At 39.3% G+C, this 20167-nt stretch overlaps 1 protein-coding gene across 8 annotated transcripts in view; it reads right to left on the bottom strand.

Annotated features, from left to right (window-relative positions):
- Nucleotides 1–20167, bottom strand: part of ESRRG (estrogen related receptor gamma) — a 522927-nt gene that overhangs the window by 14785 nt on the left and 487975 nt on the right. For all 8 annotated transcript variants that reach the window (XM_043511752.1, XM_038397483.2, XM_038397484.2 and 5 more), the window contains one exon: nucleotides 1576–1845. In XM_043511752.1, the coding sequence (XP_043367687.1) occupies nucleotides 1576–1845 (270 nt within the window). The remainder of the gene's footprint in view (nucleotides 1–1575; nucleotides 1846–20167) is intronic.

The following is a 20167-nucleotide window of genomic DNA, read 5'->3' as shown; positions in this document are numbered from 1 at the left end:
AATATAATCTTGGGGGAAGCCTTTCCTATAGCTTTGAAGTATTTTGACCTCTATCTTCAGCTTGCTCTAAAATAAATCATCTTCCAAACAAAAAGAGACTTTGACCATTGAATGGCACACCAGAACCATTCTGTGTAGGTTAAATAAAAAGGACACATACAAATTAAGAAGATTCAATAAGAGGATGGAGGATATTTCACAAAGAAACAAATGGTGTTTTGGTTTTGCATTTTTTGAATTATATTTCCAATTAAAAATGCAAAATGCTAAATACCATTACAAAGACAAATAGAAAAGTACAACTTCATTGTTGAAAACAATTTCCCCCTATCAATCTGAGGATTCATGCATCAATATTGTAGATGAACTGTTAATTACAAAATCAATTAAAAAATTATTTCTAAAAACAGTCACGCGTCCTGACTCTCAGGGGGGCAATTTGGGCAGAAGGTCTCATCTCACTAGGACCGCGCCAAATCACAAGTCGTCATCCACAAGTAAGCAAAAGCAATCTGGTTTTTCATTTTTCAGCGCGGCTGAGCCCAGCCTGAGATTGATCGCCACATATGGCCCCAGAAAACAAACTGTCAATACCTTGAATGCTGCAGAATTTGAACAAATAGCCGTCCGCCCATTCAAGCCACTCATTGCATCCCATTTAACAGATTTTATTGACAGTTTCCTTCTTGTAATTAAAGGGAAAACTACTGGCCAGCAACCAAGATAAAGTTCAAAGATAGGGTCAAAACAAAAGCAGATGGAGGGGCACGGTGTGACTGTCAATGGTACATAGCATCAGAGCACGTTATTGACACACAGGTATCTAATGATCGGCACGTCATTAAAGAGGGATCTATCCTGAACTTTATGCAAATGATAAAAGGGACTTAAGACCATAATAAAGCATTAGGGAGACACAAAAGGAAAAACAACAAAGCACAAACGATTTTTACTTATCAGACACTGTTCACTGCTTCAGCACTTTTACATTCAAATTTAGAGAAAAAAATACTTTCTGAAATTCTTAACCCCATCTGCAGAGGTAATATCTTTTAGTGAAACTTTACCATAATAATAGAGGATTCATATGGTAAAGTGTAGCCCTCAGATGAAACAGAGATTTCCCCCCCTACAACCAACTCTAGGTTCATTGTACCAATACATTTCATAGCTGTATTCAAGGAAATCATATAATGCATACAGTCATGCATCCATCCATTCTATTCAGTTTAAGTGAAATGATTAGTCTTATCTGGATTATGAAATGGATTTAGTAGAATAATATCTATATTCATTTGAAAGGATCTCTGCTTATGTAATACCTTCCAAATTATCCAGTGTATTATTCTTTACTGCATTAGGAATATGTTCCACAATGACTTAAAACCATAAAGAACTTCCTTAATTTGAACTACCTTGTTTATAGCCTTTCCATATAATATCTACAAAAACTGAAGGTCCAATTAAGAATTACTTATTCCTAAACATTGTTTAGAACAACCACGCAGAAGACATATGGGAAGGAAAAAAGTGACATGAAAAAAAATGTAGCAACCATCATGACAAACTGCCAACCTGAATTAGCAAGCGCTATAGCTTTGAGGGTGACAAACTCTTCTTTCTCCAGCTTCATGCTCTTGTATTTCTTTACCAGCTGCAGGATGGCATTGTTGAGGTCAAGAAGGCCTGCTAATTTGGACTGGTCTTCATCCATAATATAATCTTCAGCATAGACAAGCTCATCCTCAAAAGAAAGTGATCGGTACACTACGCCCAGGATCAAAATCTCCATCCAAGCACTCTGCAGAAGGCTCATCTGGTCAGCCAGAGATAAAGTAGAGAATCCTAAACAGCAAAAAAGGGCAGGGGAAAAATATTAAATAGGTTCAAATGCACCATAACTCTGCATTACAACTTTCCCTTTTTGTTTTGTTTTTATGTAAGTTATGAATCGATATATATGGATTCCACTCTCCCCCTCTGCAAGATCAATCAGCATAAAATTAAAGGGTTTCTAATCAAGGTAAAAGTTAGAAGCAAGCCTGAATTTGTATGCATTTTCTGTAGGAGATGTATTAATTCTGAGGAGGTATAACGGCAACATAAAATGGCTTGCACTTTCTCTTCTCAGTAGAAACATTCTAAAAGCTAATGCTATGAGGCTCTGATCTGATGGCATCTAACAAGTTAGAGAATAAAAAACCTAGGTTCAAAGCACTTTTATTAGCAGAAGCTTAGTTCTGTTCATCACTGCTGTAAAGAGAATGAACTAATGTCTTCAGAGGCCCCCTTTAAACCAAGGAGCATGTTTTCAAAAAAAACTTTTTTAAGAGGAAAGATTTTATGCCTTAATAGAATTAAGGTGATTATCACAATGAGCAAAGAGCGCTTTGAACTTCAACCTCAGCAGAAAGAGAAGTAAGGCCTATCCTCTTCAGAAAAGACGCTAATTACTTCTGTAATGGCTTCTGCCTCTACTACGGTTGCTGAAATAACAGGATGGCACATTAAAGTGCCAAGTGAATAGCAATCACACCACCATTTTTGAGAGGGAGAGAGAAAATTTAATAATGTCTCTTAATGAATTTAAGTTTTGCCTTCCTTTTTTGTCCTGCTCTCTTTCCTAATAGGATCACTAAGGGCAAACATCTTTACTGCCTTACCTTTTCAACCTCTTGTTTACAGTAGCTGTTCATTTATTATATCAAACTGCTAATATCCCCAATCACATTAGGAGCTACAGAACAATATGAGAGAGGAAGTGATTTCCTGGCCTGTTGGTGAAATGTAGTAATTTGCCAGTTGGCACCATCAACCCAAGTACTTAATAAAATCATCAAAGGGGATTAGTCAAGCTTTTCTTAAGGGGGTCTTAAGACATGTCTTAAGCTTTCATGTACTTGTTTATGGAACTGCTTACATGTTCTTTGACAGGGTTCCTGCTGCAAGAACAGTCTTTTTGTCATTTGACTATACTTAAATACATTTCCCTCCTGTTTTGAAAGTCGGATTTACATTCTAGTAAGAATATAGCATAAACTGGCAAATTTACACAGGCGTCCGCTACATATTAGCAACGAACCTACTACATTTTTTAATTAATCTATCTAAAGCAGCAAGAATCCATAAAAACTGAAACACAAAACTGGCTGCTCTCTCTCTCTCTCTCTCTGGTTTTCATTTTCTCATATAGTCTTTTGTGCCCTGTGACAGAACTGTAGTTCCCTGCCTTCAAAACAAATCCAGCAAAAACTGAGCAAACAAGAAGAACCTTGAAGAGGTGAAAAAGGAGAATAACATATCTGTGATTAAAATAAATAAGATGGAAAGGGAGAGGAAATAATCATTTGAAAAGTCATAAGGAGGAATGTACGCTTTCAATTAGCTTTCATGTTTCTGTTCCTTTCCCTTCTCTCAAGAACCAGTTTTTCTGCAGTAGCAGATGGACAGAGAATGTAGCCTGCAGCACCGTCCTGTGACAGCCCTATTCTCCCTTCCAGACACTGCTGTTAGTAAATAGATTTACACATTCTCCAATCTCCACACATCTTTCTGCCGAATAATTAAAAGCAGGATGATTAGTTTATTGAGTGGAAGGAGGAACTTTTTTATTGAGGTCCATCCACGATTTTATCAGGGCCAGCACTTTTACGGTTGTCATGAGGGTGCAGGCATCCAATTTTTCTTATCTGCCTGATTAATACAAACGCTGTTTCAGGACGCATTAATTAACAGATACAAATCTACGTTCTCATGGAAGGATCAATACGGAGAAGAAAAGAGGCATCAATGTGAATTTAGTGCTGATGATGGAGAAGGCACTCTATTGACATTTACGTGCATGGAAACTTTAAAGTTGCAGTAGAGCCCCTTTGTCCCTGTGATTTACAAATTAACAATTTTTCAGCCATAACAATGTTTCACACACTTCTGAGGGGTTTAATTAAGCAAAAAGCAATAAAATCAGTTTTGATTAAAAAAAGTTTAACTTGCAATTCACCTCCTTTCTATTTTTCTCAAAGCTCTCAACTTCCTTCTTTTATTTACCTATCTACTTTTGTACAAGAGTTTTCACAAATTACAGCATGTTTCGATACCACATTTATCATGTGCCATAATCAAAGGAAACCACATACAACCTCTATGAAAAAAATGAGGACACTGCCTGTGATGTACTGTGCAGTACTTATGAAGAATGCATCTTCTGCAGATCTATTACAGATGCTAAGATTTTTCACATGAAATGTTTAAAAATCAACACAAATTATTATGTCATAAAGAAACTGATAAATATAAAACACAAAGTTCTACTCTTTACTAATAAAACAAATATGCACGGTCATTTCCTCCTCTGTTAAAAGCAACTTTTGCATGAAAGTCTGCTCATTGAAAACCTATTTTAACTCTTAGGTACAACCCTTCATGGGAACGTAAAGTTGAATCTTGTAGTACCTAACCTACAGAGTGGTTTTTTGTTTTTGTTTTTTTTGCCAGAATATTTGGAAGGCATAAGGCATGTCTATCGTACAATATAATTTTCCTGTCACTGGACATTCAGCATATCACAGTAAATGAAGGGATTAAGAAGGGATATATGTTTACATAATGAGATCTTTTTAAAATTGTTGAGACTCCTATTCCTTTATCTCATTGAACTCTGGTCCTGACCCTACAAACCTTACCCACATGAACACTCTCTATTTATGTTCCAACTCCTACTTCAATGAGTCAATCAGGACCAAAATTTGTTCTAATTTTTGAGCAGACGTTCCAAAATTTGGCCTTCTATTTGCAAATATAGGAACATTTTTGATGAAAAATATATTTTAATTGTACCTAATATCCAGATGTAGTAACAGAACCAGTGTTACTAACTAAAGTCACAATAAATAGATATATGAAGTGTTTTCATTAGCAATACTAAGCTAAACTCATAACCCAAATAATAATTTGTCCTATCCTGAAAAAATATGAACCCTGTTTTCTGACAAGTGCCTATTTTCTATTTAAAATGTAATTATTTGAAAAGAAATCCCCAAACTATGTATAAATACATGTCAAGCTACCTGGACTAGTTACTGGTTTCTAGCTCACAATAGTGAACTCTTTTCAAATAGATATAAGAGGTTGCATTATGGCTGTGTTGCTGAACTTTATGTAGTACATTGCATGGATCTTTAATCCCTGGTGTTTGACAGGTCATAGTTTAAAATGTTCTGCTGTATTATGGCTTTTTAAAATGCACTTATATTGTGGTACTTTCCCTCCCTCCTTCCCAGCTTGGATCATTCCGTGAATTCTGGTGACAACTTTGATCTCTCTTCATCTCCTTCCCCGAGTCAGTGCCATTTAATGTATCTCAGACATTTGCTAGCAGAATGACTCTGTACCTTGACCTGCAGTTAAATAGCATGTTTATCTTCAATACAGTGTGCTCCAAATAAACCAGATGACAGTTTGGAATAACGTAATTTGGAAGGATTGAAAAGCTTCTCAAGAGTCAGGTACCCCTGAGGTAATAAGCCTGAAGGAAGCATGTTTTGTGCCAACCCTCCTGCCATCTTCTAGTAGACACTCATGTGCTTGACAATAATGCCATGGGCACTTGTCAAGATTTTTTTTATTTTTGCCTGGCAAACTGATGCACTTTGCAGTCAACTTACAAAAAAGGCTAAGCATTTGAAAGTGTGAAGGGCAAAAAATATCTGACGGCTAGTCTTCAAAAATACACTTTCATTTCAGAAAGTATAAATGTTTATTTCCTGAGCTGAATGTTGACAGAAATAGGCTGCAGTGCAGGCATATGAATTTAACCCCTGCTCGGCATTGTTTTCAGTGCCATTTTTAGATAGCTGAGTGCAAGCAATGTAAATCTACAGGGTGTCTCATAATATCAGTTAGCAATGGCATTGATTTGCTGGTTACAATTTTGGGGGGGGGGGGAATTGTAATGTTTCTCCCTCTAAAAATAGCGACTTTTCAACACTCAGTATATCACACTCAAACTGTAATTATGCCATAATGATTCACTGCGATCACTAAGTGTGCATTGAGAGAAGGTTGATTGAGCAACTTAGCATATGCTTGATTTTTCCTTTCACATACCAATAAACCCAGTGCTTAGAGGAAGTGAGGAATAAATAGGTAACAAAGGCCTTGGCGTTTTTCTTATGTGTCCTTCCACTAACAAGAAGCTGAACTATACTATCCACAGTATTACGAGTTCTAAGCCATGGTTACATACAGATTTAGCAGTCTTTTAAATGGGGCTATTTAATCCATTGCTCTCTTCAAATATCGGCACATGTACCACTTGTTTTCTATTTCACATCACGCACAGCACCATGCTAAGCAGGGTAAATCTTTTATATTCCTGAAGACTCTTTCCTCTACTTCATTAAGATGGACTTCGTGGACACTAACTCGCTAGGGGCTAGAGTGAAGCAGTTGCACATGGTCAAGTGCCAAAGCAAGATCTGTAGCACTATGAGAACTATTTTACAAAAAGAGTGTCTACAGTTATCCCTGCTATTACTTTCAGCATTAAGCATTTGGTGCCTAACCCAGGCTACTCCTTCTTGAACCCTTGTTTCTTTTGCTTCACATTAAACTAGATTTATTACATCAATAGTATTTGTTTATAAACCAGATATTTTTTTATTGGATACCAAAAGAATTGACAAATCTGGAAGTTACTGATGTTTATTGATAATCTGGCCCCATTTACTTCACCATTTTTTCCCATGTTTGTTGAATCTATGAGCAAAATATTCCTCTAGTTTCCAATGGTATTATACTTCATTTACATTTTTTATAATCAAAGCTGTGCTTTACAATGACATGTTCACTAATATGTTGCAAATTCAATATATTTCCACAGTTGAAATATCAGAGTTTGGATTTTTAAATTATTTATACTTAATTTTGATAGATTAACTTCCTTCTAAATGTTTTGTGTGTACTGGCGCTTCCACTGCAATTCCTCATTTCAAAAATGATGCATATTCACCACTTGCTGAAAGAACAAAACCAAAGTTTTAAATGCTATGGCTTATTTCTCTCTGTCTTTTCCTGCAAAGCAGAGTACTTTATCTAGTATGCTTGGCTTGGGATTCAAATAATCAACAGTGGGCCAATTTTTTATGTCAGTGTAAATCTGCAGTAGCTCCACTTCATTTTGAAATCAGAATCTGGCCTTATAGGTTTCCAGATTTGTTATTGTAGGACTATTGTCCTCTCTCCTTTTCATATACATTCAATACTTGCCTCGATTCACCCTGAGACTCCCATGGATGTAAACCCTGGCAGAGGACTCTAGCAGCAAAATTTCTGCTATAGGCACGAGATTGTTTAGACATGACTAGGGCAGCTGGGGAAAAGCACCTAGGTAGCACTGACTCCAACTTAAAGCTGTTCTCTTCCCATTGTGGAAATCCCAGGGAGAGCAGGAAGCATTAATAGTATTCTCCTTTAGAGTAAATACTCCCTTGACTTCCAGGCTCCTGAATTGCATAATCCCAGCCCAATTCATGTAATCCCATTTTTAAAAGCACAAATTTACCTCATTATAGTCAGAGGAATACCCAAACCTATAAACATTTTGGCCATTAAGCAGATCACCAAATGCAGCTGCAGTACTTTCACTCTGATACCATGTAGTCACCATCTATATTTTATAGATTGTGGCCCCAGTTTGTCTCCTGGCGGGTTAGTACAACTCCATTGACTTCCAAAGACTTAAATCTCATCACACCAGCATTGAATTTGGGTCCCAACTGTATATGTTGGCTCCTCAATTTGAAAATATCTGTCGCAGCTGTTTGCTTCATGGCAGTCTCCAAGACAAACCCTTGGTGCTGAAGGTAAGCAACTGCACATGTTGCCACAGCAAGATGGAGTCTGACAACTGAATATTTTCATGTGGTAAATATCAGATAAAGCTAAGAGCACAAACATGTCAAAACTATAAGTCAAGACCTAATACACATGCATAAAGACAGACCTTATCCTGCCTTTCTGGACAAATTTGAAATGTCATAGTAACATTGTATATTTAGGGACTAGTTTGTAGCATTATGGACCAATTTTCTCTCACTTGCATTTGGCCCCATGACTTTTGCACAAAACTAAGAAAAAATGGTCAGTTTGTCCAACTGATGCTTTGCTACAGAGGATAAATTGAGCCTCTTCCTCATGAATATAATGGGGAAAATGTGTGTGCTAGGTAAGAACTGGTTTTGGCTTCTGTAAACTCAGATCCTTGTCTGACAACACCCTCCACCTCATCACACAGTTTGGAAGTTATACTGTCTGCACTAAGAGTTCTGATTGCCATTTGCTAGTTTTGCCATAGTGGCAAGGACACCAGATAGATAGATTTTATAACCAGGGAGTCTGGGGGCCAACTTGAGTCCCCTAAGAAGGTTTCCCATGTATCTTCAGAGTCTAACAGGCCAGCCTTGTTCATTTTTCCATTTCTTATTTAAATACACATCTATATTTGTATCTGTTTATGTAAGTTCTTATAAAATATTAATTTATTTTATTTTATAATACAGAAAAATACTGACCATAAGCACTGTTGAGTAAACCCTACTGAAAGGATGGCAAGTGCCAAACAGCAGATTGAGAAACCTTGGGCTTTTATCACAACACTACTTTCATCTCACTGAAACAACAGCAGATAGATGGGTTGGCAATAAAAATGCATTCACACTGCATGTCCATCTCAATCCATTAAGAACAATGGATTCTCACTAAGCAAATATTCACTTGTCAGAAGTATTTGCAACACTGGATTCATTCAGCAGGACTAAGTAAGTGAGGTTCACAGCAATTTAAAAGCAGCAAATTAGACATTTACTAACAGTGAAGATGCTTCTTGTCTAGTATGACCTTTCACTCACACTGTACAAGAAGGTGTTAATGTAATTTAAATGCCAGTTAGAAATATTTCAGTTTTGTCTTCTACTCTCTATCAAACCTTACATAATAATTCTAAAGAGGAACAATTTAAGTTTGTAATTTTTTTCCATACAGAAGGCTGCATTCCTCATGTAACTTATTATAGTTCACAAGAATGTAGTTATTTAAATCAGATTTATGTCCCAGAAAGAAAAGAAATGTGTCCATGTCTATATATCTTTTAATTTTTTGCTATTTCCAGTTAGAGTACTAATTCTTGCAAGTTTTTCTTTAAGATTAACAGCATAATAGCAATTTGAAAGTGTCACAGAAAGGAACCTTTTATCTGATTCCATACTAGCCTTTTCTGTTGCTAACATTCAGCAATGTGACAAGTCAGATGTAACAAGTTAGCCAGAGTTGCCTGGGGACAGATTTGGTAAGCCCTCCACGTGTGGCACTCCCTTTAGTGGGGGTTCCCCGTCAGAAAGCTTGCAGTGTTGGACTCTTTATTTCCCTCCCCTGTAATTTCACACCATGCTATCCTAGTATTCTGATCTCAAAAAAGTTTAAAAAAGCAGGTTTAAACATTTAAAGAGCCTGACTCTCCTCTCACGCTGATTTCACCACTGGCATACTACAGATTCCAAATAGGGTTATCCCAGATTTATACTAGCATAAAGTGAAACAAGAATCAGGTCCAACACATACATTTTGATTCATCACTGGGTGCTATGAGAGCAAGGGAAAAATAACTGTAAAGAAGAAAGGGATTATTTTTCCTTCCTACTTGCAGGTTGGTATATGAAAACACTTTTGTGCTACCTTTCTATGCTGGTGATTTTAACTTTGAGATATTGCCAATGGAAGGGCCCTAACATTCAGGTGAGTAGTACAATGTGGCCCACTATAGTTATAGGTATCCTGAAGGGAGAGCAATCCTAACGTAAAGAGTCCTGGGTATGGTGGTTTTTTAGTACACCAGTATGTACAATCTGATTTGTTTGTTTAAAGTTAAAATTTTCAGGTTTTCAACTCATGATCTTTAAACATGGTTGGCTCCTGGCTACCTGAAAGAGTGTCTCTTCATCTGTGTAAAGCTGCTCCAGCTGAGATCAGTTTATGTGCTCCTACTAGCATATCAGTTCCTAGATATGAACAGGTGTGAGCCAGGGACAGAACATTTTCAGTGGAATTTGCTTCTCTAAATAGTCCAAGATAGCCTGAACTTGTTAACCTTCAGGCTGAGGCATTTGCACGAGAGAGGGAAAGGAGTAGGTTTATATTTATGATGCTGATAGTTTGGTTTGGGTGAGTCTACTATATAAAAAGGCCCAAATTTTCAAACACAGACTCTAATTTTGCACTCATTTTCCCTCAGTGAGTTGTGGATACAAGTAGTAGAATTCAGGCATGTTACTAAGAGATTTGCAGGTGCAAATGTCATTTGTATTTGCAAATCATGTACATATCAACATTGCATCATTTGTGCTTACAAATCATAGAATCATAGAATCATAGAATATCAGGGTTGGAAGGGACCCCAGAAGGTCATCTAGTCCAACCCCCTGCTCAAAGCAGGACCAAGTCCCAGTTAAATCATCCTAGCCAGGGCTTTGTCAAGCCTGACCTTAAAAACCTCTAAGGAAGGAGATTCTACCACCTCCCTAGGTAACGCATTCCAGTGTTTCACCACCCTCTTAGTGAAAAAGTTTTTCCTAATATCCAATCTAAACCTCCCCCATTGCAACTTGAGACCATTACTCCTCGTTCTGTCATCTGCTACCATTGAGAACAGTCTAGAGCCATCCTCTTTGAAACCCCCTTTCAGGTAGTTGAAAGCAGCTATCAAATCCCCCCTCATTCTTCTCTTCTGCAGACTAAACAATCCCAGCTCCCTCAGCCTCTCCTCATAAGTCATGTGCTCTAGACCCCTAATCATTTTTGTTGCCCTTCGCTGTACTCTTTCCAATTTATCCACATCCTTCTTGTAGTGTGGGGCCCAAAACTGGACACAGTACTCCAGATGAGGCCTCACCAGTGTCGAATAGAGGGGAACGATCACGTCCCTCGATCTGCTCGCTATGCCCCTACTTATACATCCCAAAATGCCATTGGCCTTCATGGCAACAAGGGCACACTGCTGACTCATATCCAGCTTCTCGTCCACTGTCACCCCTAGGTCCTTTTCCGCAGAACTGCTGCCGAGCCATTCGGTCCCTAGTCTGTAGCGGTGCATTGGATTCTTCCATCCTAAGTGCAGGACCCTGCACTTATCCTTATTGAACCTCATTAGATTTCTTTTGGCCCAATCCTCCAATTTGTCTAGGTCCTTCTGTATCCTATCCCTCCCCTCCAGCGTATCTACCACTCCTCCCAGTTTAGTATCATCCGCAAATTTGCTGAGAGTGCAATCCACACCATCCTCCAGATCATTTATGAAGATATTGAACAAAACGGGTCCCAGGACCGACCCCTGGGGCACTCCACTTGACACCGGCTGCCAACTAGACATGGAGCCATTGATCACTACCCGTTGAGCCCGACAATCTAGCCAGCTTTCTACCCACCCTATAGTGCATTCATCCAGCCCATACTTCCTTAACTTGCTGACAAGAATGCTGTGGGAGACCGTGTCAAAAGCTTTGCTAAAGTCAAGAGACAATACATCCACTGCTTTCCCTTCATCCACAGAACCAGTAATCTCATCATAAAAGGCGATTAGATTAGTCAGGCATGACCTTCCCTTGGTGAATCCATGCTGACTGTTCCTGATCACTTTCCTCTCCTCTAAGTGCTTCAGGTTTGATTCTTTGAGGACCTGCTCCATGATTTTTCCAGGGACTGAGGTGAGGCTGACCGGCCTGTAGTTCCCAGGATCCTCCTTCTTCCCTTTTTTAAAGATGGGCACTACATTAGCCTTTTTCCAGTCATCCGGGACTTCCCCCGTTCGCCACGAGTTTTCAAAGATAATGGCCAAGGGCTCTGCAATCACAGCCGCCAATTCCTTCAGCACTCTCGGATGCAATTCGTCCGGCCCCATGGACTTGTGCACGTCCAGCTTTTCTAAATAGTCCCTAACCACCTCTATCTCTACAGAGGGCTGGCCATCTCTTCCCCATTTTGTGATGCCCAGCACAGCAGTCTGGGAGCTGACCTTGTTAGTGACCTAACTAACTGTTAGTAATGATTGTAGATGCAAAAATGCAGGTGCAAAATTAGAAGCTAGGTTGAAAGCTCTTTGAAAATTTAGCTCATAAAATGGGCAATTTGTTTAACATGGAAAAGCCATTACTGTGTATGCCCTTCCTACCACGATTTAACGAAACATTTTATATGATTTTCAACTAGCCCGAATTAAACTGCACACTCACACAGGTCCCACTGATTCAGGACTATCTAAGTACATATTGGTGCGACAATGGGCAAGGGATCATGTCATATATCCTCAGACAATGGGAGTAACTCACACGCTTCCATTAAGATTGCAGAAGTTCTGATGTTGCCATTCTGATATAATGAAAAAACAGGTTTCAGAGTAGCAGCCGTGTTAGTCTGTATTCGCAAAAAGAAAGGAGTACTTGTGGCACCTTAGAGACTAACAAATTTATTAGAGCATAAGCTTTCGTGAGCTACAGCTCACTTCATCGGATGCATTTGGTGGAAAAAACAGAGGGGAGATTTATATACACACACAGAGAACATGAAACAATGGGTTTATCATACACACTGTAAGGAGAGCGATCACTTAAGATAAGCCATCACCAGCAGCGGGGGGGGGAAAGGAGGAAAACCTTTCATGGTGACAAGCAAGGTAGGCTATTTCCAGCAGTTAACAAGAATATCTTAGGAATAGTGGGGAGTGGGGTGTGGTGGGGGGGAGAAATAACATGGGGAAATAGTTTTACTTTGTGTAATGACTCATCCATTCCCAGTCTCTATTCAAGCCTAAGTTAATTGTATCCAGTTTGCAAATTAATTCCAATTCAGCAGTCTCTCGTTGGAGTCTGTTTTTGAAGCTTTTTTGTTGAAGGATAGCCACTCTTAGGTCTGTAATCGAGTGACCAGAGAGATTGAAGTGTTCTCCAACTGGTTTTTGAATGTTATAATTGGGGTTATTGGCTGTAGACAATGGATCATGTGGTATGATCTGGATAAAAGCTAGAGGCATGTAGGTAGGAATAGCGGTCAGTAGGTTTCCGATATAGGGTGGTGTTTATGTGACCATCGCTTTTTAGCACCGTAGTGTCCAGGAAATGGATACCACACGATCCATTGTCTACAGCCAAGCTCTACGATATAACCGCATTTGCTCCAACCCCTCAGACAGAGAAAAACACCTACAAGATCTCTATCATGCATTCCTACAACTACAATACCCACCTGCTGAAGTGAAGAAACAGATTGACAGAGCCAGAAGAGTACCCAGAAGTCACCTACTACAGGACAGGCCCAACAAAGAAAATAACAGAACACCACTAGCCATCACCTTCAGCCCCCAGCTAAAACCTCTCCAAAGAATCATCAAGGATCTACAACCTATGCTGAAGGACGACCCATCACTCTCACAGATCTTGGGAGACAGGCCAGTCCTTGCTTACAGACAGCCCCCCAATCTGAAGCAAATACTCACCAGCAACCACACACCACACAACAGAACCACTAACCCAGGAACCTATCCTTGCAACAAAGCCCGTTGCCAACTCTGTCCACATATCTATTCAGGGGATACCATCATAGGGCCTAATCACATCAGCCACACTATCAGAGGCTCGTTCACCTGCGCATCTACCAATGTGATATATGCCATCATGTGCCAGCAATGCCCCTCTGCCATGTACATTGGCCAAACTGGACAGTCTCTACGTAAAAGAATGAATGGACACAAATCAGACGTCAAGAATTATAACATTCAAAAACCAGTTGGAGAACACTTCAATCTCTCTGGTCACTCGATTACAGACCTCAGAGTGGCTATCCTTCAACAAAAAAGCTTCAAAAACAGCCTCCAATGAGAGACTGCTGAATTGGAATTAATTTGCAAACTGGATACAATTAACTTAGGCTTGAATAGAGACTGGGAACGGATGAGTCATTACACAAAGTAAAACTATTTCCCCATGGTATTTCTCCCCCCCCCCACCGCCCACTATTCCTCAGATATTCTTGTTAACTGCTGGAAATAGCCTACCTTGCTTGTCACCATGAAAGGTTTTCCTCCTCCCCCCCCCCCCCCCCCGCTGCTGGTGATGGCTTATCTTAAGTGATCACTCTCCTTACAGTGTGTATGATAAACCCATTGTTTCATGTTCTCTGTGTGTGTATATAAATCTCTCCTCTGTTTTTTCCACCAAATGCATCCGATGAAGTGAGCTGTAGCTCACGAAAGCTTATGCTCTAATAAATTTGTTAGTCTCTAAGGTGCCACAAGTACTCCTTTTCTTTTAATGAAAAAACAGATACACACAAACCAGCACCAGAGCTTCCTCCCTTGCTCATAGTCTCAGCATGTGTTGGATGAGCATGGAGACTGAGTAATTCTGGCTCCCTACAAATAGATGTTCCTAAATTTGGGGGGGGGAGAGAGGAGGTAACCAAGCTAATTGCTGGCGCCTCCTTGTGGTGGATGTTCAGTGCAGGTACTCCACAGGAAAGGTATATAGTGACCAGATAAATGGCTTAGAAATGGACTTAAAAAGAGGTGTTCATTAAAGGAATGAATGGGGGGGCGGTTCGGGACTCCTATGATTGGTATGCCTATGAGGGAGCCAACCCCCATTCTTATAGCCCACCTTAACCCTCCTATGAGCGGGGTAGACGGTAAGGTCCCAGCAATGGATTTGCTGGAGGGACCTGAATGGAAAAAGAGGGGGAGCTGGTCGGAGCCCCCAGGTATGGTATGGTCCTGGCTATAAATTTGCTGGAGGGACCAGGATGGAAAAAGAGGGGGAGATGGTAAAAGCCTCCCAGGTAATTATGGAATAAACAAGGGGTTACCTGCACTGAACAGTTTTATCTGTCGGGTAGTCCCAAACATCTAATAGTAAAGTTGTGGCCTAATTAAACCCATATCAAATGTCTCCTGTCCTTCTTTCGGGTTAGCCAGACAACCAGGCTCCCTTGCTCCTAATCTCAGCATGTGTTGAATGGGCATGGAGACTGAGTAATGCTGACTCCCTACAAACAGACCTGCCTAAATTTTCCTAAAAAGAATGTGAAGAGAAAAAAAATCAAAGAAAGTGACAAAACAAGAACCACAAAAGTCATCTCCTGGAGACATTTGTATTGCCTCAGTTAGCATCACAATGGTTCCAAACTCAACAGACAGCCAACAAAACTAGAATATTTAGAATTCAAGCTCCTTAAGCTTTCCTAGATTCACACAGACTTGCAGGTATTTCAGGGTCTGAAAATAATTAGGGGTCATGGAACTTCATGTGCTGCAAAGACTGGGCAAAATAAACTGAATTGAAGATGGCATGAAAAGCCTTTGCTCTGAATTTCGTAGTGGTTTTTTTTGTTTGCTTTTTCATTAATTTCAAAATCAGATTATAAATGTTAGAAGGGGAGGGGGCTTTGTATATGTGTAATATGAGCCACGGTTTATCGATAAATTTTACTGGGTCTACTTTGAGTGCTCTTTGACTCAAGCAGTGTTAGGTCATTACCGTCTGGTTTTCACTTCTCTAGGGAAGCAACCAGTCATTTCCTCATTGAGAACAGTGGCAATCCCTGGTCCCTCCATCTTTCCATCTGGCAAAGTCAAATTTCCAGGAATCACCCAATCTGGTTAATATGAAGCCAGTGTTGGAATGTATTAGCATACAGCAATGGCTATGCTTACAACACAATCAATGTACATAAATTAAGCCTGCCTGTGCTGTGACAGCTATGTGTGAAAAGCTTTCCATTCAGTTTACAGAAATAAAAACTTATCAGGGCTGTAAAAATCTCTGATGAATATACCCCTCGTTCCCCCTTACAAAAAAAAAGTCACATCAGAGCATTGTGTTATACGCTTTCTGCCTCATATCCTTTCCTGAGCGGGTTTTTACTTCTTTCTACTGGTTAGTTTCGTTCCTTAACGTCCTGGTGACACTGAATGTTTCAAATAATATTTGCATTTGCCCTGCTCTCAGGGGATTCAGGAGGGAAGGAGAGAAAGAGGAAGATTGGTACCTCTCCTGTATGAATGTAGAGGGTTCACTTGCCCAAGCTGAGTGTATATGTACCATTAAGACCACTTCTGGAGGCAGAGTGTCTTAAGCCTGAAACAGTCCAAATAGTAAAGAAAGAAAAAAGCTGCCTGATTCTAATACACCTAATTAGCCATCAGCAGATTCTTAATTGCATACATTAGGATGATTCCATAGTGGAGATTAATTCTAAATATACCCAAGCAGCTGGTTAAGATGCCGTGGATTACAGTGTGGACTGTACTTTTCCACTTAATTAGATATCAAAATTAAGCAGCAACAAGCATTTTGACATAACGGGGATCAAGCCGCTGCTTGGCATCCCAGAGCTACACTAAAGTGACCGCTAAACAGAGCCACACAGATGGAGAGATATTAAATGCCGCACTGGAAAGTAATTTCAAATAATAAAATATCAATATTTACATTTTAATTACCCCTACTGAGAGCCGCTCTGTCATTTTCACTATTGCCGACGCAGCAAGGGGTAGTGGAATGACATTGCGGCTCTGACTGCAATGACTATTTTGTTTCCATTAAGGAATGACAAGTGTTTTAGAGGCAGTGACACCCAGTGTGTGAACAAGAATGACAGCAGATCAGAAAATTCCTATTAAGGTAATAAATGATTCAACAAGAGAATTTATTCCAAGCAGCCAGCTCCTTTTTCAAACACATACTCCTTCCAAATTTTCTGAGGAAAGTTTATTATTAGAGATGCCCAAGGGAAACCTTCGCCTCATGTGACATATTTAGAAAGGTAAGACATTACATGATGACTGGTCAGTTTAAAACAACGATACCCAAAGTGGGCAAATATCTGACAGTTTTGTATAAATCAAAATAGTTTGAGGGGAAAAAAGGGAAACTACTGGCACTTTTTAAAAAGGAGTTTCCTTCCTGTCCAATGATCTCACAAAAGTTTTGGCTGACCACAAAGAATGCTGGGTTTATTTCTGCTATCTTTTCATTAACTTTATTACAATTAGCCCAATGAACACTGCCTCATCTGGATTGCAATATGCTGGTCTTTGGAATTGTTGCCAGAAACTGATCACAACAGGTTGCGTGCATGTCTTTCTCTCTCTCCGTCTTTTTAAGATAGATATATTTTTTCTTTCCTTCTGTCCTATAGTATTTACATCAGAGGCAATTGAGTTACTCTTGAAGCACCTTACCAAATCTAATTACTCCTTAGCAGGTCTGAGGTCAAGATTATGAAAAAATATACATATATTAAATCTGACTTGCTGCACGCACAAAGAAGAACAGAAAGGAAACAAATATGAAAAGAGTTTTTAAAAGAAACTTGGGGATGTCTGTCAAATTGTAAAGATCTTGAAAGAATTTCAATGCACCCAGATATGGGAAAGTACATAAAAGAAAATACTTGGTCAGTACACGGTAGTATGCAGCTAACTAGCCCTCATGTGTCATGGCATCTATTTATTTAAGGCATGGAGAGCTGAACATCTATGAATGTGACAAATGGTTAAAAAAGAAAACAAATAGAATTTTTATGAAAAGGAAAAAGAAAATCTTGGTGATGGTGTCTATTTTTAAGAGTTTTAGAGATAGGTTTGACATTAACATGTAACAGTGAAATACAGAAACGTGACCCTGATATTAGTTGCCTAACTAGTTGATCTTCCTTTTCTTCTTCTTCTTTCTTTTTTTTCTTTAAGTACCCAGGAAGTACTTCTTAAGCATCCCTAATGCTTTTAGGACAAGACACTTCCCCATTTCTCAGCCACTAGCACCTTTTAATTTCTGAAAGAGCCACGGTTGAAAATCTTAATTAATTGTTCCATACTGCTTCAGGATCATTATGCAATGTAATAAAGGCCGTGTAATTATGAAATTTTACAGCCATTACCAAGGCTGATGGCTCGTATTTCATCCTCAGCTGGACCCAATGGCTTTTAGCCACTCAGCTCCCCTTTGATGAACTACAGACAGATCTATCAGGCCCAAACAATATCCAGGCAAGGCAGCTATAATAGCTACCTACAGATGAAGCCATAGATAAAGATAAACTATAAATCTACACACAAATGCAGGCACATTGCCTCAGGATGACAGAGGGGAGAGGATGAGACACTTGGGAAAGCTGGCTGCTTGCATGAAGGCAACCTTCTGTGGCTCTCTCTCTCTTATTCAATTTGGAGTTCGTTTGATTTCTTAAAGATGTAAAACCTTTGTTGAAAGCCTCACTGTTTTAGAAAATAATCCAATAATAGTAGATAGGTTGGGTGGGGGGTGCGGGCATTTTTCTGAGGAAGGGAAGATGCTGCATTAATCTTCTGTAGAGTTTGAAGAAAGGAATTTAAATGGTCAAATTAACACACCCCAGATGAGAGAATTTCAAGTCAACAAGTTTGTGAATTATAGCCTTCTGTTCTCCTTCCCTTCATCTTATATATTTAAAAATGTATTCAGTTCAATTCCTTCTATCAAGAAAAGCAAATATAAATTAATTTTTACATGCATAAAAGTGACATTCTGAATATATGTTATGAGATTTAGTTAGATATTAGCCTTTCACTGTAGGCAGTAATGAAGATGAGGGGAGGAAACTTCACCTCATACAACATCCTTCTAGATCAGTGTTTCTCAATGACTGGTCCATGGACCGGTGCCGGTCCCTGAGATCTTCCTGGCACAATTTAGGAAGGAAGCAAGCTGGTCCCTGGTATCAATGACTTTGTCCTTCAATTTGAGAGTAAAAACTAAAGTGAAAGTTGAAGGAACAGATAACAGGCTTAGTTATCAGCATTACCTGCTTTTGTAAAAAGGACCCTGGTTGACTTTGGTACTTGGGGCACTATAATCTAGGCATTTTATGAAGGTGATGGGAATGGAACTATTTTATGGCTGGCATAGGATGATCAGACAGCAAGTGTGAAAAATTGGTACGGGGGTGGGGTGGGGGTAATAAGAGCCTATATAAGAAAAAAGACCCCAAAATCGGGACTGTCCCTGTAAAATCAGGACATCTGGTCACTCTAGGCTGGAAGGATGGTAAATGCTGTCTGTTTGGCTACTCTCTAGGGAGAAAAAAAGTTAGGCTGCAGTGTTTCTGCCCGACCGTGATGGAGACTATGCACAAGTTTGGAAACATCACCATGGCCAATTACATTCCTTCTACAGTACCCGCTACCATTCAACGAGTAGTCGTGGAGCTTGGGCCATATTCATGGTTAAAAGGAAAGAACATGCCAGAACAAAGGCAGGCAGGCAGGGTGTCCTTGAAAGCAGGCACACCTATCTCACTGATATCTGTAAGTACTCTTCTACTCTTTTTCTTAAAAGTATTACTAACAGTACATGTTTATGTGATGTACGCATATACTTTGGTCAATCATTTTCTCAGTTGGGAGTCTATGGTTAACATTGAATTTGAAAAGGGGTCTGCTAACAAGTGTGAGAACCTCTGCTCTAAAAACATCAACAGTATACCCTCATTTGGAATACTGTAGGTAATACTGGTCACTCAACCCCCTATAAAGCTGCAATATCTTTTTAAGAGAAAGGCGACAAGAATGATTAGAAACATGGAAAAACTCTCCTACAAAGACAGATGGAAAAAATGGGATTTTTACTTTAGAAAGGAGATTAATAAGAGGAAGCATGGATAAAAGTATAAAAAAGAGATGATACAGAGAAGGCAGATCAGGAGTTTCTGTTCTCCCTGCCTCACAGCATCAGAAAGGTGACATTAAATAAAAATGGAAGGTACCAAATTCAAAATTGAAAAAAAGAACAACTTTTTCATTCAATGCATAATGAGACTGAGGAACTCAGTGCCACAGGATGTCACAGAGACCAAGAATTTAACAAGATTTAAAGGGAGATTGGACGCTGATATAGAGAACAATAATGTTCAGTTGTAACAGTTAAAACTCTCTCTCTCCATATATATATAGATATATGTACACACATACACACACGTGTCTAATTTCTAAGCAATAAAGACCTTGTGCTTCAGAGTTTAAACTAATATCTAAGATTAGAATGAGATCTTCACGGAGACAGATTATCACACATCTGCCTACTGTGGGGATCTT

Source organism: Dermochelys coriacea, chromosome 3, assembly GCF_009764565.3.
Source record: "Dermochelys coriacea isolate rDerCor1 chromosome 3, rDerCor1.pri.v4, whole genome shotgun sequence".
Lineage (NCBI taxonomy): Eukaryota > Metazoa > Chordata > Testudines > Dermochelyidae > Dermochelys > Dermochelys coriacea.
Note: the sequence above shows the minus strand (reverse complement) of the source record. Positions and strands in the feature narration are given on the sequence as shown.